General features: G+C 36.8%; 1 protein-coding gene across 1 annotated transcript in view; it reads right to left on the bottom strand.

Annotated features, from left to right (window-relative positions):
- cog5 (component of oligomeric golgi complex 5) overlaps positions 1-27,191 on the bottom strand; it is a 117,838-nt gene that overhangs the window by 8,649 nt on the left and 81,998 nt on the right. The window contains exons 11-19 of the mRNA XM_059987491.1: positions 21,251-21,332; positions 18,915-19,119; positions 17,384-17,545; positions 12,974-13,073; positions 11,567-11,677; positions 9,793-9,855; positions 8,376-8,479; positions 5,894-6,125; positions 3,668-3,744 (exon numbers count right to left, since the gene is read on the bottom strand). Coding sequence (XP_059843474.1) covers positions 3,668-3,744; positions 5,894-6,125; positions 8,376-8,479; positions 9,793-9,855; positions 11,567-11,677; positions 12,974-13,073; positions 17,384-17,545; positions 18,915-19,119; positions 21,251-21,332 — 1,136 coding nt within the window. The remainder of the gene's footprint in view (positions 1-3,667; positions 3,745-5,893; positions 6,126-8,375; positions 8,480-9,792; positions 9,856-11,566; positions 11,678-12,973; positions 13,074-17,383; positions 17,546-18,914; positions 19,120-21,250; positions 21,333-27,191) is intronic.

Genomic DNA, 27,191 nt, shown 5'->3' with positions numbered 1-27,191 from the left:
TTTGATAGGTATCAATGAGGTCACCCCTCATTCTTCTGAATTCCAGTGAATACAGGCCCAGAGCCATCAAACACTCTTCATATGACAAGCCATTTAATCCTGAAATCATTTTTGGGAACCTTCTTTGAACCTCTCCAGTTTCAGCACATCCTTTTGAAGATAAGGAGCCCAAAACTGCTCACAATACACCAAGTGAGGCCTCACCAGTGCTTTATAAAGTTTCAGCATTACATCCTTGCTTTTATACTCTAATCCTCTTGAAATGAATGCTAACATTGCATTTGCGTTCCTCACGATAGACTCAATCTGCAAATTAACCTTTATGGGATGCTGCACAAGGACTCCTGAGTCAGTTTGCAGTTCAGACTTTTGTAATTTTTCTCCATTTAGAAAGTAGTCAATCATTTCTTCTACTAAAGTGTATGACCATACATTTCACAACACTATTCCATTTGCCATTTCTTTACCCATTCTCCTAATCTGTCTACCTTCTCTACTTCCTCTAAACGACCTGCCCCTCCACCCATCTTCATATTGCTTGCAAACTTTGCAACAAAGTCATTAATTCCAACATCCAAATCACTGACAATAACATAAAAAGAATCAGTCCTAACACAAACCCCTATGAAACACCACTAATCACCAGCAGCCATCCAGAAAAAAACTCCCTTATTCCCACTCTTTGCCTCCTGCCTATCAGCTTTATCAGATTTATGGATAAATCATTGCTTTATCCATGCTAGAATCTTTCCTGTAATGCCATGGGCTCATAGCTTGTTAAGTAGCCTCATGTGGGGCACCTTGTCAAAGGGCTTCTGAAAATCCAAATATACAGCATCAACCCTTTCTCCTTTGACTATCCTGCTTGTTATTTCTTCAAAGAATTCCAACAGATTTGTCTGGCAAGATTTTTCCTTGAGGAAACCATGCTGACTATGGCCTATTCTTATCATGTGCCTCTAAGTACCCCAAGACCTCATCCTTAATAACCAATTCCAACATCTTCCCAACCACTGAGCTCAGACTAATTGGCCTAATGCTTCCTTTCTTCTGCCTCTCTCCCTTCTTGAAGAGTGGAATGACATTTGCAATTTTCCAGTTTTTTGGAACTATTCCAGAATCTAATGATTCTTGAAAACTTATTCTTAATGCCTCTATGATCTCTTCAGTCACCTCTTTCAGAATCCTAGGGTGTACATCATCTGGTCCAAGTGACTTATCTACCTTCAGACCTTTCAGTTTCCCAAGAGCCTTCTCTCTAGGTATGATAACTTAACACACTTCATGACCCCTGACACATGGAACTTCCACCATACTGCTATTGTCTTCCACAGTGAAGACTGATGTAAAATACTTGTTCAGTTTATCTGCCATTTCAGTGTCCCCATTACTACCTCTCCAGCATTATTTCCAGCGGTCTGATACCCACTTCTGCCTCTCTTTTACATTTTAAGTATCTGAAGAAACTTTTGGTATCCTCTTTAATCTGGCTAGCTTACTTCAGTATTCCATCTTTACCTTCTTAATTATTTTTAGCTGTTGCTTTTTAAAAGTTCCCAATCCTCTAATTTTTGCTTTATTATGTGCCACCTCACAATTCGATAGTTGTCACTTGCAGCTCATTTGGCTTTGAATGCAGAAGTTATGAATACTAGTCTCACTATAGTGACTTGTACAAATTAACAAAGCTGGTACTTTCGTGTAATACTAAGGAAGTACTGCTTTTTGAATGCCGTTTCAAACAAAATCTTTCCTTCTATATACATGCAAGAGTTACCTTAATAATATTTCCACAAAAATATTTTTATTGCTGCCTAGGTCAATTTTTAAACATCCATTGAACATTGATTATCTAGTCATTTTTACCAAGGGATCTTGCCATGCATATATCATTCTAGAATGCAGCACAGTACAGGACCTATCTTTTACCTACTCTAAGTAGATTAAGATATGTTGACCTTTTAACTTGCTTTAAGATCAATATAATCTAAGCAATAGACTCACTTTCAAGGACTCTTTATCTCATGTTCTCAACATTTAATGCTTATTGATTTATTATTATTTCTTTCTTTTTGTACTTGCACAGTTTGTTACCTTTTGTGCACTGGTTGAACGCCCAATTTGGTGCGGATTTTTATTAATTCTGTTATTATTCTATAGGTTTATTGAGAATGGCCATAAGAAATCGAATCTCGGGGTTGTATACAGTGACATACATGTACGTTGACAATAAATTTACTTTGAACTTTGAAAATCCTACATAATCCTTTCCTCCATTTTTCTACCATCCATGTGGCTAGCTGAGAGTTTCTTAAATGTATCTACCTCTACCATCACCCCTGGCAGGGCATTCCATGCACCCACTACTCCCTGTGTAAATAACTTAACTCTGATATTTCTCCTATATTTTCCTCCAGTCATCTTAAAATTATGACCCGTTGTATTAGCTATTTCTGCCCTGGGGGAGAAAAGTCTCTGGGTATCCTCACTATCTATGCCTCATCATCTTAAACACCTCACATTCTCCTTTGCTCCAAACAGAAAATCCCTAGCTCTTCATAAGACATGCCCTCTAGTCCAGGCAGCATCCTGGTAAACCTGCTCTGCACCTTTTCTAAAGCTTCCACATCCTTTCTAGAATGAGACAACTAGAATTAAACCCAGTCTTCTGAGTGTGGTCTAATTAGGGTTTTATAGAGATGCAACATTACCTCGTGGCTCTTGACCTCAATCCCTCAAGTAATGAAGGCCAATACGCCATACGTCTTCTTAACAACCTCATCAGCTTGCAACAACTTTGAGGGATCTATGGACATGGATCACCGTGTTCCTTCACACTGTGAAGGATCCTGCCATTAACCCTGTACTGTGTCTTCAAATTCGACCTTCCAAAATAAATCACCTCACACTTTAATGGAATTAACTCCTTATGTCACTTCTCAGCCTAGCTCTGCATCCTGTCAATGTCCTGTTGCAACCTACAACAACCCTCTACACTTTCAAAAACTTCATCAACCTTCTGTTAAACTGAAGAAAGGGGGGAAAAAACTTAACAACAAATATTCTGTCAGGAATCACTTTTGTTTAAATTCAATAATCTTAATTCCTTACAATCTGCCATTGCTTGCTCTCTGGATGTACTGCCACTAGCTTTGTCACGTGCTCAGGATATTGATTCATGTCTTATTGAAAAAAAAAATCTCGATTTACTTCATAACCTAGTCCATATGTCTTATCCCAGAACATTCATTGATTATACATGCAGTTTATTTTACTGTTAACCAGAGAAACTGAAATTGTTTTAAAGTCATATATTCTATAGTTTCTCAAGAAATAATTGGACCTCACTGAAAATCCATCCCACTCTCTGAATTCTTAAAAAAAAACATATAGCACACATGCTGTTTTATGGCTAATATTCTTAGCACTATTCTAGCTAATTTCTAATCTCTCCATCAGCACAAAAAGTAGTTTTAGAATTTAAATCCCTTTACAAAATAAAAACTACATATACTGTTGTTTGCAAAGACTATCAAAAAAATTACTCAGGTTATAAAATACAAGTGAAAAATTGGGAGTATCACAGATCAAGAAAAATTATTATAATTGATGCACTTTATCAATGATTTAAGTCTCATCCAAAATTCTTTATGTGAAAGTAACTAACCTGAATGACCTTAATAATCGGTATGATTTTCCTAGATCAGATACTCTTCTGCAAAGTGGTGCCACAGCTAATTCCATCTGTAATATTGTAAGACAACAACTTCTAATATAACTTACCAAATAAAGTAACACCTTACTTTTATCGAACAGATATCATACATTATCAAACTGGACTTTTAAAAGATTAAATGACATAAAAAAATGTAACATTTACAGAAAGTATCAAATTAAACTTTAAATTTAAAAACTAAAATTTTATGTACTCTGACAACTGGAAAATTCTAGAGACGTCTGAAAATTTCTTTAACCAAAACTTCACAATACACTTTTTTTTTTAAGATAAGCATTACTGGTCAGATATAAAAATTATTGATAAAAATGATTACATTGAACAAAATTCTAAATCTTATTTCATTTTTAAGAGTCTATCTCTAAATTTTTCAGAAAATTCCCCTTGTAATATCCTAGATTTACATTCTGAACGCAAGCTCTCCTGCGAAGTATCCATATTAAACCTTGTCATGTTTCTCAAATGCTTCAAAGTGTACATGATTAACTTGAAATAGGGTGATTCCCACATTTGGGAAAGCAAAAGCCTGTATGCACAGCAAGATCTCATATATAATGGCAAACTTAATTGGCTAATAAATGCTCCATTCTTTAATATACCCTTAGTTTACCATCACAAGTGGAAAGTCGTGGTATCCAATAAAGTAACTTTCCTTTTCAACTGCCAGCATAGATTACATGCTGAAAATGCTATGCTTAATCCATAGCATTACGCTGATGGAAATCTTTCAGACTTAGATTTTTGTTTTAAATTCGTGAATGTCATGACCAAGTCCATGAAGGAAGTTAAACGTTAGTTTAAAATATGTCAAATAAATCAAAGAAATGAAAATGGATAAGTGAGATTGACTAGTACATCATTAGAATACGATAATAACCCACAAGAAGCAAAAATGAGGAAGAGATGAAAAGATAAACAAATTAAAATGCAGAAATGCACTGAATTATGAATTATTTTCTGTTTCCAAATAGCACAACTATTTCACAATTGCATTACTTCCCTTAATGTAGGGTACCATTGACTCAAAAAAAAATTAAAACTACAAAACAAGTTATGAAAGTAGAGGCTGAAAATGAATGGAAAGAGACACACTCAAGTTCATTTTAAAAAGGTAAAATTTCTGTAAGAGTGCAGAAAATTATGTTAAATTATAGTTACTAAGAGCACAGAACAATTTTGTGGTTTACAATTTCCTTTTCTATCATAGCAGTTAAATTAAGATCCCTTCTGTTCTTAGGTGAACAACATGAGCAAGAAAACCTATCCTCAATACCCTTCATTCTTCCATCTATATGCTAAAATAAATCAGGATTTCCACATCACATTGATGGGTGCTCTGTGCAACCAGTTTGGCTACCATGTTTCTAACAACCACAAGTGTTTTGGAACTTAAGAGGTGCAAAATGTCCTAGAAAAATACAAGCAGTTCTTTTTTTGGCAAAGCATGTAACTAAAAATATTTTGACTGTAAAGAAAATAACCCAGAAAAAATATAAAAAGACAGAAAAATATCTGAAAGTATGATGGAACTAAAGTCTGAAGTTGCTAAACTAGAGGGTTAAATAGTATTCTGCAGAAAGATTCAGTGCTGTTCTCAAAGTATGATTTCAGTGTGTAATAGACTTAAATATGAAAGGGCAATCTGAAGTTGCAAAACAACGTCATGGCCATTTTTGCAGACAGGTGATTTCAGCTCAGTGATAGCACAATCTTTATTTACTCTTCATAATGAAAGGATCATATGAAAATCACAAATAAGTTTTGTTTGGTGGTCTAGACAATAACGTGAAATTGAAAGAAAGAACACACATTAGACCTGTTACAGTTGCAAAGAAAAGGATAAAAGAAAAAGAAATGAAATTTTTCAGGAAGATCTGAGCCGTGTAGACATCACACAGGCAATGGACCACCTTGCTTGTGGCCATTTTAGTGGAGTTCCATCTGGCAAATACAAAGGCTATCAGAATGGGAGATAGTGAATAACATTTCAGAAAGAGAATGGAGACATTGTTGAAGAAACACTGGAGATGCTACTTGTTTGAACTACTACTTCTTTAACTTTGCATTTCTTACATTGAAACACTTCTTTAATTTTCAGATTTCAAAATATAAATCAAGATGGAGGAAACAAAAGCAACAATGGTTGTTAGTTCTTACCTGTGCAAAGTCGGCAGCCAGTCTCATTTTACCTCCCTCACCAAGAGGTCTCAGTAAACTTGCATTACGAATAAATAGTTGAATACTCCTCTGTGCAATATTTTCTGTACTGTCATATATGAAATCCACACATTCAAAATTTTTAAAGTAGTCACTCATGACTCGTGATATGAAACCTTGCAATTCTTTCATGTAAAGAGAGCATGGCACCTCTGGCTTCCCAGACAAGGACCTGTACAAATTAATGCAAGACATATCTTCATTTCCATTATTTTCCCGGAACTAAAATAGACAACCTCACACCTATTAAATAGAATCAAAGTATTTTAATAGTACTTTGTAAAGTTCAAATGCATTTTGCTATAAAGACCCCCATTTTATACAAACCTCACTCAATTCACATATTTTTTGTCACACAAGTTTACTAATTAGTATCATTGAGTTCTCATTTAATGTTCCACAACCCATTCCCCCACTGACACACTACTGTTAATGCGCATTGTCTTTTTGAGTTGGTAGTAGGGCCACTGATTGTTATTCTGTATCTCCCATGTTTGAGATCTTCTTAGGAAGGCTGGGTTTTTTTTTAGCTCCAATCAAAGTTTCCTCAGCTACATCATTTGACCCTTCAACAACATTATTGCCAAGCCCTCATGCTGTGTTCTTTCCAGCTCCATCTCTCATTTTCATAAGGGCTGAGCCAAGCATCACAAGTACATCACTGGCAGTGAAATACTTTAGAATGCTAGAATCTGTCAAGGGATATATGATTCTAATTTATTTTCAGATCCTTCCAATGTCTCTTATCATTTTACATCATGGAGAAGGGAAGCCAAACAATTTTTTCTATGTTTAAGCAAGTTTCAAGGAGTTCACTGTTGATGTAAGAAAGAAGAATTAGGGCACTGTAGGGATGGAAATTGTGAACATATTTTGATAGAAAATAACCAGACCAACCAAAAAAGATTGTTGATGAACTGAGTCAGTTTGGTGTTAGTATTGCTGGGCTTCAGTTGGCAAAAGACAATTGGAATTAGTTATTATTGTCACATGTACTGAGATACAGTAAAAAGCTTGTCTTGCCTACTGTTCATTCAGTTACAATTACCCAATAGATTGAGGTAGAACACGGCAGAACAATAACATTTCAGAATAAAGCATAACAGCCACACAGAAATTGCAGTGCAAGCAAAGAATAAGGCTGAAGAACATTACAGAGTACATTGTTAGGTCAAAAGTCCATATCTCATACTCCGGAACTATTTAATAGTCTCATAACAGTGGGGTGAAAGCTGTCCTTAAGCCTCGATTTTGTATCTTCTGCCTGGTGGAAGAGGGGAGAAGAGAGAATGTCGAGGGTGGGTGTGGTTTTTGATTATCCTGGCTGCTTTACTGAAGAAGTGAGAAGTATAGACAGAGTCCAGTGAGAAGAGGCTGGTTTTCCCAATGTACTGTATCAACAATTCTCTGCAGCACCCTACGATCATGTACAAAACAGTTGTCCCAAGGGCATACATGGGGCTCCACCATTACTCGAATCTATCTGGAACTACATGTTTATAGCCACTAAGCAGGAACACCTTAACTATAATATTGTCAAAAGCTGAATAATGAATTATGCATCTGTACTTGTCAGGTGAGCAGTTGTGGTATGTAGGTTTAAAACCTACAACTGGGTATAAAATTGTGTAAAACCATTGCGATGAAGTTCAAAGTAAATTTAATATCAGAGTATATATCTGTCACCATATGTAACCCTAAGATTCATTTTCTTATGGGCATACTCAATAAATCCATAATAGAATAATCATAACAGAATCAGTGAGAGACTGCACCAACTTAGGCATTCAACCAGAATGCAAAAGACAAGCTGTGCATATACAAAAAGAAAGGAACAATAATAATAATAGATACATAAGCAATAAATATTGAGAACATGAGATGATGAGTCCCTGAAAGTAAGTCCATTGGTTGTGGGAACATTTCAATGATGGGATGAGTGAAGTTGTATCCTTTGGTTCAAGAGCTTGATGGTTGAGGGGTAATAACTGTTTCTGAACCTGGTAGTAAGTCCTGAGGTTCCTGTAACTTCTTCCTATTGGCAACAGCAAGAAGAGAGCATGTCCTGGATGGTGGGGCCCCTCAATGACGGATTCTGCTTTCCTGTGACAACATTTTGTGTAGATGTGCTCAATGACAGGGAGGGCTTTACCCATGATGGACTGGGCCATATTCACTAGTTTTTGTAGGATTTTCCATTCAAGAGCATATGTGTTTCCATACCAAACTGTGATCTAGCCAGTCAATATACTCTCCACCACACATCTATAGAACTTTGTCAAATTTTGACATACCGAATCTTTGCAAACTCCTAAGGAATTAAAAGGTGGGATTTTCTACAAAGGAGGAAAAAACCATACCTTGAATCGAGAGGAATCAAATATTAAATTGATTGTGAAATTTTAAAATCTGTAATAAATACCCTGCAAAATCTTCTTGGTGCATTGTGATGATAATGGCTTCAACTGAATCTTCCACAGAATTTAGCAGTGGCTGTATTGCACATCCCATGAGAGTTTGAATTGTCTAAGAAAAAGTTGAAATTTAAATCTAGTCAGTATCATAACAGGTAACATTTAAAACATATGTTTTGTTTAAATTGTTAATTTAGAACACTGAGTGATACATTTACAGCAGTATAACACTGCTTATTGTACAGCACAAAATTAATTTGCATGTGTTAATCATAGACAAAGAAAGGAAGGTCAGCAGTAATTTGTTTAGTGAAAACAACGTTTAACTAATCTTACACGGCTTTTTTACTTTGAAGGCCTAGTTTGATGCAGTTGAGGAGGGTTTTAAAGTAAATCTGAGAGGAGATTACAATTTGGAGAATTTTGTGAAGAGAATTCTACAGTTTAGGGTCAAGGCAGTTGATGCCTTAGCTCCCACTGGTGGAGCCACTCAGGAAATTGCAAGAGGTCGGATTCAAGGTGAAGCAAAGAAAGACAGAGGCAAAATGATGCTTCACTTGAAGGTGTCATGGGAAGATGGCAATTTACTGCAGAGGGTGAGGTTGATGAGACTACAGCAGTCTTAGAAACGACGGTGAAGATTTTAAAATTGAGATATTGTCAGAGTAGGAGCCAGTATAAGTTGGCAAAACCAGCTGCAACTGAGGGAAAAGATCGCAGCAAGTTAAAATTGGGCAGTAGAGGTTTGGATGAATATGGGTTAACAAACTGTGGTAGATGAGTCTGGTCAGGAAAGCAACAGAGTTGTTGAAATGAAAGGTAATACATTAAAATGTGGGTTTCAGCAGCAGATGTACCAGGACTGCAATACAGCCAAGTGGTTATGCCTTTGCAGTATTGGAACAAGTGAAGGAATGAAAATGAGATTCAGTGTCAAAAACAACACCATGGTTGCAAACCATCCAGCTCTGCTTCAGATGGTTTCTCAGGATTGAAACAGTAACCTTGAGGTTTACATTTCCCATCTAAACAAACATCATAGTCATCCTCTCAAAAGTTATAACCTTCACCTGCAGTGTAGATCTCCTCCATTGAGATGAACTTGACTATGCTCATTAACTTGTTTCATTACATACTAGATTTGTCCAAAGCAATACTGTTAAATGGCCAGGGACATTTTATAACATTAAAAGTGCTAATATTTATGCAGGGTTTCTCTGGAGAATTTTCAAATTGACCTCAGTGGTTATACTGAAAAAGACAGTACAAACCACTGATAATCCATGTGAATGGAAATTTAATACTGCATCATGGCAATAACAAAGACTTCGTTTTCATTCAAAGGTCCTGATGAGCAGGAATTTTTTTTAAATGGCCATTTCTATGAATAGAGAAGGTAGAATACTAACAACAGAACCAATTTACCTCCAGTGCTGTTCTAACTGTTTGTTCAACAGCTGAAGGGAAAGAGCTCAGGGTAGACAGCATCTGAAAAAGCAAACAACAGATATACTCATGGTATGTAGAACATCTTGTGGAAATCTAAAATCATCTCTCAACTTCCTTTTCTCCAATGAAAGTTAGTTTCTCTGCATTGTTCATAACTTGGTGTTTGAAATTTCAGTCATCTTTACAATTTTACTCTACTTCTTATAGCTAAATTTTCCCAAATGTTTTCCCAAAAATTTTCCTAAATTTTACAGCGCCCAAAGTACTTCACATGCATCACAGATGAAAATGTAACATCTTGAATGACTGATCACTCGTAGTTAAATATTTATGCCATCAACAGACACTAGATTATGTGACTGTCATAGAATAACTATAAGCAAAATTCTTAAAACTTAGTTGTGTTCTCACTGTTTGATAATGTCATGTGTTGCAGTGGAAGACTAATGAAGGAAATAATATATCTTTGATAACCCTTTCACAAAGTTAATCATTAAGCAAGTTAAAATGGCAGAGTTTTGCCTTTTTTTCTCCACTCAGCTAGGTCTAGAAAACAAGCATAGCTTTTGCCTCAAAGTAACACAGGAATATTCATGAAGCCCCTTGAACCAGTTCACAGACATTGAAAAGTTCAAGTAAAGGGACCCTATGCTTTTTTCCACTTCTTTTTAGCCAGTCTTTTGGATCAGTTGCTTCCACTACAGTTCTGTGAAATCAAACTTAACTGAGGAGTTGTGTGCAGGAACCATAGATAGAGGTTAAAGGTGGTGGATGGACTGAATAAATTTTAGCACTCTCCCAACCATATGGTCTTCACTGCCGGTCCAGAAAAATGCAAGTGCTCAGTGGCTTTCTACATACCTCTTTACCCATTGTGTGTTCTTGGACCAGCAATGGACCATGCGTCAATGAAGATCTAATATCTTTTCAAACAGGTTTTGAGAATGTTCTTTAAAAGTTTTCTTCGTCCTGGTAATCACTTGCTATGACAGAGCTCAAGTGCTGAACATTAAGCCCTAGTCTAGGTCCCAGTTTTTACCTTTGTACCTTAAAGAATTTTAAGCTTATTTCCAAATACATTTTTTCACCCCTCTTAAGAGCATCAGCTTCAGGTTCTCACCCTTATTTGCATAAAAATACTTCTCAATTGCCCTCAAATCCATGGCATACATAATCTATTTTATTAAATCAGCCCAAAGTCTATGCTCCATTCAGTTCAACATGTAGGGCCTTAAACTCCTCACAGTATGTCAGGTGTGGTCACCTTTTAATCCCCATGTCCTGAAAATGTTTTGGCTTAAAGAGTAAAACTTCATAAGCTCCTTTAATGACCCTTTTAATAAGGGATTTTCCATTTTCCCACCATGCAATGCTTCACAACAGTGCTGGAATCCTCCTTGAATTTTGAAGCTTGAGGCAGGAATCCATGTTAGGAACAGGACAGTGGAAAGAAATATGCATGTCTTTTTAAACAATAGCAAAATCAGACTTGGGTGAAGTGATGGTGTTAGGAGAGAGGTTTGTTTGGCTTTTGTGCAAATGTTAAAAAAAACAGTATTTCAAACTATTCATTAATTTATCTGAAAGATTATGAAAAGTGGTGAAAATTAAGGAATATACATGCTGGTAAATGTTATTTTACCAAAAATCTTTTCCATCTGCTGAAGAACATGCCAGAGATATTTCTTCTTCACTATTAAAAAAAAGTAAACAAAAACAGATTTCACACTCAACAATATATAACACTTACCTTCAGCACTGACTGATGCAATTTGTATAATGAATTCACCACTGCTACATTCCTTCTCTGTCCTTCTGTTAGAGGCCCAATCACTTGACTTGCATCTCCCTGAGTAGACAGCTGTTAAGAAATTAAATTGAACACAATTTCAAATACATTTATGCAGACAACTCTTCCTCTTTATCTCTTTTACGCTGCTTTGGTAGGATTCAAACTTGTGATTTCTGGTCAATAGTCTGGTTTCCTTCCACAGTCCAAAGATGTACCAGCTCAGTAGGTGAATTAGTCATTGTAAATTGTCCTGTGATTAATCAAGGAATAAACAGGTGGGTTAATGGGCTGTGTGGCTCATTGGTTAGAAGGGCTGATCTGTGCTGCATCTCTAAATAAAATAAAATATAAATACAGTAATGTGACCAGTATGCCACTGTATTTTGTATTCCATTTTGCAGTCCTACTCTAGATACCCAGTGGCCATAGTTACAGGTGGTTTTGCTTTCCTAGATTATCCATAATGTGAAGCTATGTCATCCGCACAAACATCAAGAAATACAAGTAGAAAAAAATAACAATTTTGTGTTTTCTCCCCTTCATAGACAAACTAAGGGCAACAATCCTGTGAAGACTACTGGACACGATGTCAATGTTTAACCTCCTTTATTCTGTCCAGAAAATATAAAAAAAACCAAAAATAATAAATTAAAAATTGATCAGAAAATCATGATATAGCACATCTATAAATGTAACCTTTCCCCCCCCCTGCCCCCCACCCCCCAATAGTAGGCTGTTTGTCCCTAGGATAAACTGGATGCTGGATCAAAAAATACAGTGGCATAATGGTCAAGCTAGTATTTAACCAAATGTCCAGACTACTGATCAAAAATCACAAGCTTAAATCCAACCAAAGCAGTATTTAAAAAGAATTAAAATCTGCTATAGGTAAGGATGATGATTAATCTTCAGACTGTCATTAAAAAAAAGTCCATAAAGAAGGTAATATCTTAACCTTGTTTCTTTGAGATTACTGATGTACAAATAAGGGTGACTATTACCTGTCCTCTGTAGTGATCTTGGTTCAAGAGGGAATTATAAACATATACCACATCTCAACTTCGCTAGCAAAGGCTCAATGTCACAAATGAATAAAAGGAACACCTGGTTCAATATGAGGCACAAATGACATGCATCACTGCCCTGTTATTCAATCCCAATGACCAGATTTTTGAAAGTGAGCTCTGCTTACAGCAATGGAAATGCTGAAGATGACTAGGAATTTGGTGAATTAAAACCAAATAACATGATGCTTTAGAAACAATATTGTAGTCTATCATTTTTTCAGTCCATTAAGCGCTTTACAGCCTTTGATAATTTTGTAATACAGGAACAACCCTGGAAATAGATCTATACCATACTTACTAGCTGTTCTGATTTCACGCCAAATAAATGAATGGTTTTAGCAACATTCTTTGCAACAGCCAGGCTCAGATTTGCATCAACAGAAGCCACATTAAATTCACTGAAAACAGAGGGATTAATATATGTCAAAAACAGTAATAAATTTAAAGTTAATTTTAAATTAAAAGCATCATTTTACATTTTTAAATGTGTTTTAATGAAGGCTCACTTTCTAAAAATACTTTTATTATCACAACCTGAAGGAACATGCATACGAAACATATTCCAAAAGGCATCTTGAAATGATTTATCTTTAGCTCATCCATGCACAAAATTTGCCTGCAAATTTGTCATGGCCTGTAAAGTACAGAAACATGTTATTCAGTCCACCACATCCACATCAACCTTTCAGCTCAGCTACACAAATCCTATTTGCCTGCTTTAGAAATGTATCTTTCTATTCGTGGCTTATCCAAGTGCCTGGCTAAATGGCTCTATAACATCATGATGGTATCCAACTCCAGCACCTCCTCTGGAAGTCATCCGGATATTAACCACTTGGTGTAGAAAATATTTTCTTCGGATCCCCTTTAAGATTTCTTCCTCTCATCTTAAACTTGTGTCCTCTGGTTTTGATATGTCAATCCAATCTGCCATTAAACCAGCACTCTAATCCAGGCAATATCCTGCTGAACTGCCTATGCACACACTTCATTGCAAACACATCCTTCCAATCAACTGGAAACCAGAACTGCACAGAATATTCTGATTGTGGCTTAACCAGTGTTTTATAAAGTTGCAACACAACATTATAAGTTTCATACTCTATGCACAAATTAATCAAGCAAAGCATGCCATATGCCATCTTCACTGCTCTACATACCTGTGTTCTACTACGGATTTGAACCCCAATATCCCTCTGTTTGCCGATATTCCTTAGTGCCTTACCATTTATTGGAAATGTCCTATTCCTATTTGACTTCCCAAAATACATCACCTCATACTTGGTGGGATTAAATTAAAGTGGGGCTGAAGAAGTGGGGGAAAGGATCAGCCATGATTGAATGGCAGAGCAGGTGAGATAGGCCAAATGACTTAATTCTGTTCCTATGTCTCATGGTCTATATTCTGCTAAAAGATCTTGCATAACCTTACCACCAATTTTCATTTCCTCTACAAACTTACTAATCAGATCTCCTACATTGACATTCAATACATTAATATATAATCGCCAAAGGTCCAAGCACAAATCCCTCCGATACACCACTAGTCACAGACATCCAATCAGAAAAGCATCTTTCCACTACGACCTTCTTCCTCCTATCACCAAGACAATTTTAGATGCAAACAGCAGGTGTACTTTGGATCTCATGTTCCTTACATCTTCTGGACCAACCTATGATGTGATGGGCTTTGACAAGGTCCCACATCATTGGCCAGTAGAGAAGATTTAAGGCAGATACAATACCATCCTGCTTTCAATCATCTTAGTCATCTTCCCAAAAAAAAAAATGAAATTTGTGATGCAAGACTTCTCTGTACAAAATCATGATGGCTACCTCTAATCACAAGCAAATCTGCAGATGCTGAAAATCCAAGTGACACACACAAAATGCTGGAGTAACTCAGCAGGCCAGGCAGCATCTATGTAAAAATGTAAACAGTTGATGTTTCGGGCCAAGACTCTTCATCAGGATCGGAGAAAAAAGATGAGAAGTCAGAGTAAGAAGGGGGGAGGGGAGGAAGAAATACAAGGTAATAGGTGATAGGTGAAACTGGGGAGGGGTGAAGTAAAGAGCTGGGAAGTCGACTGATGAAAGACAAAGGGCAGGAGAAGGGGGAATCTGATAGGAAAGGACAGAAGGCTGTGGAAAAGGAAAGGTGGATGAGCACCAGAAGGAGGTGATCAACAGGTAAGGAGATAAGGTGAGAGTGAGAAATGGGACTGGGGAATGGTGGAGGAGGGGGCATTACTGGAAGTTTGATAAGGTGAGTGAAGGAAATGGTAATGAATGGGGAAGGAAAGGCTTCCAGTATTGCCCCCCTTCTCCATTCACCGCCCCCTACTTCATTTCAGCCCTCACTCTCCTCTGCTTTCACCTATCACCTACTACCTTGTATTTCTTCCTCCCCTCTCCCCACCTTCTTACTCTGACCGCTCATTTTTTTCCTCCAGTCCAGATGAAGGGTCTTGGCCCAAAACACTGATTGTTCACTCTTTTTCCATAGATGTGGCTGGTCAATTGAGTTCCTCCAACATTTTGTGTGCATTGCTGCCTATCTCTAATTAGGCTCTGCTTTTCCCAAACGTACTTAAATCATATAGCTTGGGAATTTCCTACCACTGATGCTAAGGTTTGCTAGACTGTGATAACCTGGCCTATCCCTGCTTTTTCTTTGATTAAAGGAACAATATTAGCTAGCTCTCAAGTTTTCTGCATCTCATCTTTGGCACAAGGACATGGAGTGTAAGTGTCTTTACTCCCAAAATGTTCCACATCTTCATTCCATTCTGTAGCTAAATCCATTACTAATTCCAAAGAAAACCCAAGGAACCAAGCAAAAGTCCAAATTTTTGTTTATTGCATGTGAGACTCATACTTAAATTTGTGCTTCATCATTGTCCAACCTGAGTGTCACATTCTGATCTTAGAATAAATCAACTGTGAATTCCTCTTGAATACAGAGCAATTAATTACTTCTAATCAAATGTCCTTCTGAGATAGAGACCCAAAAAATCCTTACCAATTTGTGCTGACTTAAAGTCAGTTGCAATATGATGAATAAAACTTTTCACACCAATTACAATTCTCAGCTTTTCTTCATGATCATATTCTAATTTTCTACAGCTTTAATGGAATTTGTCAGGGAGCAAATGATGTACTTGCTCAAGGTTTAAATAGAAATTCAGGCATGCAGTTAAAGATGGGGCAGAAAAATGGGGTGCAAAATACTCTGCAGCAGAGATGTGGAAAAATCCCACCTGTTGGTAAAATCTGCAGATGACATTTTATCTTTGATATTTTATGGAAATAGTGCAAGCCTTAAAGTGGAAGGAATTCTGCAGCAAAAAATATTATGCATTCAAACCTCAAGTTAAGGAACTGAAAATAAGCAAAAATGATTGGGCTGATTTATTAATATGTGAAGTATAGTTCAGTATATAAGAAAGGAAGTTTTTTTAAATAATGCTTCAATATGCCCCAATACACAGAATGTACTGAATTCAGCTCAAGCTACAAAATGTTCCTCCAGCTTGTACCTTATACCTGTTAAGATGACAACTCTTCGGCAGCAATTAAAATTTAGAAATCAACTACTTAGCTTAACACCAGGTATAACTAAACAGCATCTTGTGGACATATTTGTAGTTCCATTTAATAATTAACAGAAGTTATAACCTCTCTATGGAAGGTATTGACACAATGAAGAAAGCCCTGAACACTGCCAGAGATGTTGGTCCTTCTTTGCTACATGAAATGCCAATGGTGTAACGGGCAAAAGAGAGAAAGATAACTGAAATATTTGAAAGCTAAGGTATATGAGATCATTGCCTCCAGGGAAATTTGCACCACCTTTAAAATTTTGATTCTGATTCACAACGGTTTTCAATGAAGCTCACAAGTTTTCAATGCTCAAAGAAAAATTCTTAATTGATATTCTGATTAAGATGCTATTAAAACCCATCAAAATGTAATTTAAGCATGTATAGCAAAATAAATACAAGATTAAATGAGCAGCTCTTTTGTAATTATATAGATATTAACATTCATATCCTGAAACAAAAACAGAAAATGCACATGAAATACAGCAAATTCATTAGCATTCAACATGGTCAGGTAATATACAGATGACAAACTTTTGATAACTATAACAGTTAAAACTATCTTTTTAAAGAAACAAATAAAACTTTTGAAAGTCAGCATTGCTTCTACTTCAATTCTACACCTTAAGAATTTTTTTTTTAAATCACAGTTTTACATTTAAGCTCCGATTCATTGTTGTAGAAAACAGGAATACATTTGTGATTAAATAAAGTCTCAGATAATTGTAAATTCAATTTCACTGAACTATAAAAACAATGAGAATTGAACACATTATGTGCCATTCTTACTGGGCACTTGGCCAGTGAGCTCTGATTTATTTTTAATTATATAATTCCAAAAGAAATTGACTTCAAGCAAGTGATTTGTAGGTACCCATAATATTAAATAAGAGTGAAGGGAAAAAAAATTATCAAACTTTGATGTGCAGGCCAACTTATATATGCCATTGTAATGGATAACATGGCATTTAATCTTTTCATGTTTTCTTAGTAATCAGTCGAAACAAACTGCTGAAGGAATGCAAATGGAATTCTGTAATTTATAATGATAAGTAATAAAAAAAGTTAATTAGTTCATGCATACTTTATTTTACAAAATGCCCTACCTTGTAATTGTTTTAATGATGCCATCAAGTTCATCATCTGAAGGAGGATTACGTCCCCCAGGAGGAAAGACAAGGTTGATTGGATCAAACAGACGTGATAATGACTTCGAGAGGTAGGCAGATTCATAGAATTGTAGAGAATCTTTCAAGGACTTTTCAGGACTGAGGAAATGGTTAGAATTATCATTAGTATAATAACTTCCACAGCAATTACATTAATTGAAAATATTTGATCAGAACTTCTTGAATACAGCCTGCTCACTAAAGTCCTCACGTGACCAGATTCACCTGCACTGAATATTGAGGTCTGATCTTACCATTTATGCCTGGGAGCCCAGTCTAATGGTAAGTAGGATCAGCATACCAGTGAGGCCTCCACCTTGTAATGTTTGAAGGTGCCTCTCAAGCAGTTAATATTTAAATAACTGACATTTAAAGACTATTAAAATTGATTTAAATAATTAAAATCAGATTTTTTAAAAATCAATGTAGAAATTATTATAAACATGAAACTAAAGGTGTTTAAACTCAGAAGCCAAGAAAATTTGCTTAAAATAGAGCTAAATACAGGAGATCCGTGGAAGTTCAGCTGTTATTTCTGTGCAAATCGAGGAATATTGGCTGAAGTGTGGAAAATTCAGCAGATAAAACATTTCGTCCCCAATGTATTGTATTTTTTTGTTGCCATAACTAAGCCAACATCACAAAGTTTGCCCGTATCTCAAGGTGAGCTCAACAATTTAAGCATTACATACTTGAAAATGCAATAATTGTCTAGCAATAAATCAAAATGAACAATGAACGCAGTGTACCATTCCTCCTCAAGATACATTTTTCAATCAAGTTCAAATTTGTGTATTGTTGTTATAGGCACACAGGGTATAAATGCCATGAAAATTAGCTTTTTGCAGCTGTGATACAATATATTACAAGATGAGAACAAACATGAATTAGAAAACTTAATCCGAAAATATTTGAAATGCATTTCCTCGTCCATGTCTCTCAGTGGTCGTACAAGCACAGAAAATTCACCCTCCTTCTGCCTCAATCCATTCAATGGTCGTACATACCATCTCCTCCGACGTCTTCTCTTTTCTGTGTTACAGTAATTTCAATAAAAGTAATTCTTGTTCAACATTTATTAGCTCCAACTCCAACATGATGCGCTCAGTTTCAGTTGCCATCGTTTGAAGTACACAAAGAAACTCACTCAACACAGTGGCATAGAAATCCCACCGCCAACTAGTGTTTTGGTGATGAATTGTAGAGCGATGCAGACGCACAAGTATAAATGGTCACAATGGCATAGCCTACGCAGAAGTTTAAATCAGCCTTAAGCTGCAACCCTTAAGCACAAAGTTACTCTATTCACCATATCTTGGCAGACAAAACACTCCTGGATTCTAGATTATTAAACAGAAAGAGATACAAATGGCCACCATGGTGCAGAGGTTAACATAAAAGTGCACAAGTGACTAGAATTGAACCAACATCATAAATGTCAGAGATAATAAACTAAAACACAACTTACTCATAATCCTGCTTCTTCAACATAAATATATCTTGTGCATCTTCATCCTCCAGTGGGAATTCAGGAGGCAAGTCAGAAAAGCCTCCTGTAGTTACACTACTTTGTATACTGTGGTTGTACTGCTGCAAACGTTTCCACAAGTCATTATATAACCGCAACAACTTTGGGTATTCTCCTTCAAATGCTTGCTTCAGAAATGTAGATGCTGAAAAAGATAGCTTTACATCCATAAAGCTAATCAATACCACCAGCTATTTTCCACTTTAGAGAGGTATAGATTATCTCACCACTGTATTGCCAGCATTTATCTATAGACTGTTCTTGAGAATAAAATAATTTATCTCCTAGATTCTAAAGCTTGGATTTGAAAATTTCTTTCTGACCTAATCAACAATTCTCTGGGGTAGCCAATTAACTTTTTCCACATTTTCATATTATTTGCTATATTTTTAATCGCATTTCCAAATTATATTCTCTAACAAACATCAGGAATTTTATTTTTTTGCTTTACATAAATATGTACAAACCTTGGTATCTTCAAAGGTGGATGCTTTAATTGGGTAGCATTTACAATGTTGTATGACTTTGTATAGTGAATAAAGTAGAATTGGCAAATAGAGTAAAAATAGGAAATAAAGTACAAAGTGATTACAAAATTTGCATATTCTTGGCAGGCAATCAGCTCTTGTTAGAATTAGATGGCAAATGAATTGATGGCAAATGGGGTCTCAGCTGTTCAGAATCTTTATCAATGATTTGGATGAGGAGATCAAGGTATGCTGAAGCCAGCTGGCAGCACAGACCATGAGGAAACTACGGGGATGCAGAACGACTTTCATTAAAGTCTCTCATTATACCATTCCATAAACTGAAATATCGATTTTAATTTTACTGAATGTTTTTTTAATCAGGTATCCTCACTTCATTTTATGAAATGAACTAGAATGATTTAATTTGAATAAATTTGAGGGTTAACAACAGTAGCAGAAAACTAAGAGAAAAGCTTCCACAAGTATTTCAATATGTAAAGCTATAAACTCACCACTTTAAAAATCTACACACACACACAATCTAACATACAGAAAATACAAATGATGAAAGAACTGAGACTATTCTTTTCCAGGAGCCAATTTAAACTGGCACTACTGAAGAGCACTTTGGAGTTTGATTCCTTGAAGCAGGATAACTCTAGAAAACTTTGAATGCATCAGGAATTAGAAAATTTCTATCCAAATTAAGGTTCAAAGATTAATTCTTATGTAATTCAGTTTTGATCAATTACTTTTTAGTTCAATTTTCTTTGTTGCTTTATACAGAATTCCATGATGAGCCCAATGCATATTGTTAGAAACCTCAAAAGTTGAAAAAGGTAACCAAGATGAATCAGCAAATAGAAAGCTAGATAGGAACTATTATTCCTTTCATACAGTATTTAATTGCTTCTTAATATTTTGTCCCAAACACTAAAAGAGTCAGATTAAAATCATAGTGTTTAACAATGTTAATTAACATTGGACTAATGTCTTTAGATGTAATTACCTGTACTTTCCACATGCCTAGTACTGTGCACATGTGTAATGTGTATCTATATGCATTGAAGTACTCAAAAATCATTGTTTCATTTTACCACAGACTTGCAATTTTACTTGACCTAATATGTACATTTGAGTTATTTGTGTTGCTGTAAGCAAGATTAAAACTACAGTTATTCTTTCACAATTCACTTGTACTTTGATTAGAATTAACAAATTAATTTGCAAACTTATTTAAAATATATATCCAAATATGGTTATGTGAATATTGTTTATTTCCAGAGTCAATGATTATATTAATTTGTTTTGCAAGTCTACTACCTAGCTTAATCATACGAATCCAACAATACTTTTTTTGTATGTGCCATCCATCCCTCTCCAAGACCTTGGCCCAACACTGTACCTACACAAAACAACACTGTCGGACCAAAAGGGTGCCTAACAAGCAATAACATATTACTAAGTCCAGAGATTACTGCATTCATACTTAAGGAGCTAGCATAAGAATTTAGTAGTTTTTCAAACCCATCCAGAACCAAACTCACAAAGCTGGGTCATGTCAGATTACCAGGCTTTAACCCACATTACTATCACTTCAACTCAACTGAAATATTATTCAAAGCAGAGTACTAAGGTTTACATTCAAAGTTACAGTCAAAACCTGACTACACAACCCAGGATGACTTATTAGTCAGACTGATAGAAGTAATAATAACATGACAATCATTAATATACTCAATTTATTTAATTCTTCAGTATTTATACAAGGATGCTGCAATGTATAAAATTCAAAGCAAAACTTACCATTTGTAGCTTGCTGGAATTTCAGTGTCAGCATTTCAGTAACAGAGTTCCAGAAAGCATACAAGATGTCTGTGTGACTATCCTAAAGGAAGAAAAATCAATACACATTTCCACTTATTCTTAGAGAAAGGAAACTGAGTGTTTCTTAACATTTTAATCAAAATTCTATTGACTTAGAATTTATGCTAGATAGCAATGCAAGCTGAATGGCTACTTGCTGCCTCTACCTGCATTCTTTGCAAGAAAAATATTCTGAGCACAAAACTGCAGAGCTTATTTCATTTATTTATTTAGAGATACAGTGCAGAACAGAACAGCCCTTTCTGGCCCAATGAGCCACACCAACCAGTAACTTGTCCTATTTAACCCCAGGCTAATCACAGGAGAATTTGCAATAACAAATTAACTTCTTAACCAGTATGTTGTTGGACTGTGGGAGGAAAGCACCATGCTCACATGGGAAGAACGTACCAATTGTCTTACAGAGCATGCCAGAATTGAACTCGGACACTCTGATCTGTAATAGCCTCATGCAAACTACTATGCTACCATACAGAAATTTCTTGCATCCAACGAAGCAGTAAATTTTAAAGTACTCAAGAAATAATGACAACATAAGAGAGCAGAGCATCTCAGAACAAGCAGTGTTAAATACTTTGCAAGCTATGTCAATTATACTATGGAATTCAACATCATATTCCATGGGGATATCACAAAAAGGTTGGTGCTTAAATACTTTTGTTTCAATGTCACATTTCATTCTTAAAATTTCACATAAAATATCTAGTATAACTTCTCTGAACTGCTTCCTAGTGTTTACTGTACATCCTTCCTTGAATAAGAAAAATAATAGCACAAAGAAAATTGAAGTCTTACTCATGCTCTAAGTAAATGAATCATTACAGGGTGTCTCTGGGTTACCACCATCCAACTTATGGGTTACCACCATCCAACTTATTACATAAAAACTAACACGCAGAATATTTTTACATTCAAAAAGTTCAATGCCTTACAATGAATGACACCTTCCACCTATAATAATTGTTTTATTTTGTATCAGTTTGATGTGCATTTGGTAACATTTTTCTCAATATTGTGGAGGTATAGCAATTTCTGTATATTTTCTGGCGCAGACAAAATCAGGGCAGCCTGTACCTTCCTAGTTTTGTATTCAATTCCCCAAGCAATAAACAACATTGTTATCTTTGCTAACTATTTGCTCCACTTCATCAAATCATGCATTAGTTCACTTTGTATCTCAGAGTTCTGCAATCTCATATCATTTTGATACAGGTTGTGAACACCCGATTTATAGACAGTTTGTACATATGAATAAGCTTTTTGTAGATTGGTGTTCTGGATTTACAGGCTGCTTGTGGACTGCAGGTATCTTTTGCTGTTTGGCCACTCAGTTTGGGATTTAATTACTGACGCTAACTGTTTGCATTACAAATAGTTCACAGGAACAACCCTGCTATATTCTGGAATAACCTATTATATGCTTTTGATTTTCTCTACATATTTGGACAACTTTAAATTTCCCAAGAATACTTCATTTGCCACAGCTTTTCCCATTTGCTTAACTTACCTTAAACCAGTGGTTCCTGTTACGCCTGCAGCCCCCTCCTTTGTGAGAATCGCAAGATCACTATTGGGTTGAGTCAGGAAACCCAGGAAATGAGAGAGAGACGTGCAGAATGTCTTGTTCCCACGGCAATATAAAGCTACGGGACATGGCCATTGTCTCCAGAAGGTGAATTTGTGGATTGAAGACTGTACTACGTGGAAGCCCTCAGGCAAAGTGGGCTGGTTGAGGGAGGGATTGCATCACCCCCAACCTAATTGACATCTGCGACCCTGTGAGTCAAGATAAAAGAGTCTGTGGGAACAGCCCCTCAGACGCACCAGAAGAAACGCTAGCGATCCGGTAATAGCGGAAGCGAAGCCATTGGAAGGAGGCCACGTGCGTTCAGTTCCATTGCCTGGAACTGGTGGCTTGTTCCACGGAAAACGGCTTTTAGCTAACAACGGGGAAACCAACTCTCCCCCCCCCCCACCGACTCCAAGGATTGGCATCATAAAAAACGTGGGCAAGTTTAACCCGCCTCTCTCTTAAACCCAAAACGCTGCAGCTTGAACGAACAGTGACTTTTATATTTCCATCGGACAATATATTATCCCCTAGACAACAATAGAGCTCTTTCTTATTGGTTATTATTGTACAATGTCCTGTGTATGTTACTCAAAATGGGTTTTTTGGTTTGTTAAGAGTAGGAATGCTTCTTTGACGGATAAGTGTTTCTCTCGCAGTTGTTTTGCTTTATACTTGTTGAAGTGGTAATTGTATTCATTTGTTAACCAATGGGGAATGTTATTTTGTCTGGTGAGGCTGGGAACTTGGGGGAGGGGTTTTTCGCAGGCTTTTGGTAGAGAGCCGGGAGGAAGACGTCGAGGAAGGTGGACGTGCGCTGCACTGCTTGGAAGACCACTGGGCGTGGTCCTAGGTGCAAAGACATGGAGGTCGGAGGCAAGCGACGAGGGGTCGAATGGTTCGATGTTTGAACTCCAAGGATGTGCACTAAACTGACTGAACTTTGATAAGTTGGCGCCTTTTTGTTTTTTCCCCTTGCATATATATATTGTATTGCCTAATACTCTTTTAATTTTATTAAACTCTTTAACGTGTATTTCATAACGGTATTTGTTGTGGGTTTGATACTGTGGGCGGGTGCGAGGCATAAACTCGATTCTCACAGCACCTGCGTGTACGGGAGGTGGGATTGGTGTGTGGCTGGATCTCCTTTTCCCCTAGACATGTACCAGCCTGTTGGGTAAGTGTTACATTATTATACCCGCGCTTTTAGATTTAGTATTGACGACGTATATTATCTGTATGTTTGCATTAATCTTACTTTTGTGCCCCTTTTTCAATAAATACTTTTAAAAATAGTACCATCAGACTTCAACGGACCTCTCTATCTTTGCTGGTAAGTGACCCAGTTACGGGGTTTCGTAACATTCCCAACCTTTTTTTGGCCATGCCCCACCTAATGACCTCTAAAATCCTGATGCCCCCTGTGGTAATATATAATTCTTATTATTCAAAAAGTGAACTCCTATTCACCTGGAGGAAGCCTAAAAGACCACTAACTTGGTTTAAACAAGCTTCCAAAGAACATGGCATTCATGAAAGAGAAAAATAAAAGAACCAAAGGACTGTTAAAGTTCTGAGGAAGAAATTACTAAGAAATTGTAAAAAAAAGAACATTAAGTGATATTAAAATAATAATAATAATAAATAAATAAAACAAAGCCGATTCGTTTCTACAGCATACAAAGACAGATAAACCGTTTACAAGAGATGATGCAATATACACACCTTCACACCACCAAGAACCGAAAGCTACTGCAAAAAGCAGCATTGGCGCGACCTCACATGAGTTTCTTACGCATTTGGACTTGTTCATTCGTTCCTTCCTACATCAGTTAATTCATTAATTTAATTATGAAAGCCATTTGATGGTTGTAATGATGGTGATACACTATGTATACAATACATAATGCAATTACACAGGTACATACACACAAGTATTTTTATGTATGCATACTGTATATACACATATGTATTAACTTGCACACACACTCATACTCACACAGACTTACTAGAAAAAATTCACTGTTAAGAACTCATTCCCGAATTGCCCCCCTTAAAAATCAAATTACCCCCCCTGTGGGGCGTACGCCCCACGTTGGGAACCACTGCCTTAGACCATCTGGAATCTCCTAATGTTCTTTTCATAACTTAATTTCTAACATTGAGTTATCAGCAGATTCAGCAACCGTCAGTAGAAGACCATAACACATAGGAACAGAATTAGGCCACTCAACCCATCGAGTCTGCTCTGCCATTCCATCATGGCTGATCGCGGATCCCACTCAACCCCATACACCTGCCTTCTCACGATATCCTTTGATGCCTGACTGGTCAGGAAACAATCGACTTCCACCTTAAGTATGCACACAGACTTGGCCTCCACCGCAGTCTGTGGCAGAGCATTCCACAGATTAACTACTCTCTGGTTAAAATAATTCTTCCTTATCTCTGTTCTAAAGGATTCTTCCTCAATTTTGAGGCTATGCCTTCTTGTTCTGGATACACCCACCATAGGAAGCATCCTCTCCATATCCACCCTATCTATTCCTTTCAACATGTGGTAGGTTTCAATGAGATCCCCCTCCCTCCCCCCCCCCCCCCGCATTCCTCTAAATTTCAGTGAGTACAGGCCCAAAGTTGCTAAACACTCCTCATATGTTAACCCCTTCATTATTGGAATCATCCTTGTGAACCTCTTCTGGACTCTCTCCAATGACAACACATCCTTTCTGAGACATGGGCCCATAACTATTAACAATACTCTAAGTTCAGCCTGACTAGTATCTTATAAAGCCTCACCACCATCATCGCCTTGCTTTTATATTCTATTCCCCTCGAAATAAATGTCAACAATGCATTTGTCTTCCTTACCACAGACTCAACCTGTTAATTATCCTGCTGGGAGTCTTGCATGAGGATTCCCAAGTCCTTCTGCACCTCTTACCCAGACTCCAACACCTTCCCAGCCTCTGAAGTCAGGCTAACTGGCATATAATTTCCTTATTTTTGCCTTCCTCCCTTCTTAAAAAATGGAGTGACATTTGCAATCTTCCAGTCCTCCAGGACCATGCCAGATTCAAGTGATTCTTGAAAGATCATGACCAATGCATCCATTATCTCTTCAGCAACCTCTCTCAGGACTCTGGGATGTAGTCCATCTGGTCCAGGTGATTTATCCACCTAAAGACCTTTGAGTTTGCCCAGCACATTTTTTTTGTAATAGCAATAGCACAAACTCCTGCTTCCCGACACTCACAGACTTCTGGCCTACTGCCAGTGTCTTCCACACTGAAGACAGATGCAAAATACCCATTTTGTTCATCTGTCATTTCTTTGTCCCCATTATTACTTCAGCAACATCATTTTCCAGTGGTCTAATATCAACTCTCACTTCCTTTATACTTTTTATAAACTGGAAAAAATCTTTTGGTATCCTGCTTTATATTATTAGCTAATCTATCCTCATATTTCATCTTTTCCCTTCTTGTAGCTTTTTTGTTGCCTTTTGTTGGATTTTAAAAGCTTCCCAATCATCTAACTTCCCACGCACTTTTGCTACCTTATATGCCTTTTCCTTGGTTTTTAGGCAGTCCTTAACTTCCTTTGTCAGCCACGGTTGCCTACCCCTGCCATTTGAGAACTTCTTCCTCTGTGGAACAGATCTATCCTGTCCCTTGTGAACTATTCCCGGAAACTTCAGACATCTCTGCTCTGCTGTCATCCCCGCCCATATCCTCCTCCAATCCACCCGGGCAAGCTCTTCTCTCGTGCTTCTGTAATTACCTTTACTCAATTGTGATACAGATACATGTGAGTTACGCTTCTCCCTCTCAAACTGCAGTAGGAATTCAATCATATTATGATTGTCATTCAAGTCATTTATATGAACTGTACAAGTCAAGACCTTTGCACCAGTTCCAGTGGCACATTATACATTACATTTGCCAACCACAAATTGAACATTTATTCTCATTCTGCCATCTACACTATGAGTTGTTATTTTTCACAATAATCTTTATGCTGCACCTTATCAAGTCTACCAGGGATTTTTTCTTCTGTTCAGTTTTAAGTGTGGTTTGCTTTCCTTCAAGTGTTGAACAGGTTGAACAAAGTCGACACATTTTCCTGAGATCAAGAAGCACTTTTCAATCATTGTGCATTTCTAGCTATCATTGTTTGATGGACTAAAACATCATTGCATGTAGAATCAGTACCAAATATGGTCCTTCCAAAAAGTGCAATTGGCTTGAAGCTAATCTCAAGCAGTGCTATGGATTTTACCCAAAA

Source organism: Hypanus sabinus, chromosome 13 (genome assembly GCF_030144855.1).
Source record: "Hypanus sabinus isolate sHypSab1 chromosome 13, sHypSab1.hap1, whole genome shotgun sequence".
Lineage (NCBI taxonomy): Eukaryota > Metazoa > Chordata > Chondrichthyes > Myliobatiformes > Dasyatidae > Hypanus > Hypanus sabinus.
This window is presented reverse-complemented; position numbering and strand designations above follow the sequence as displayed.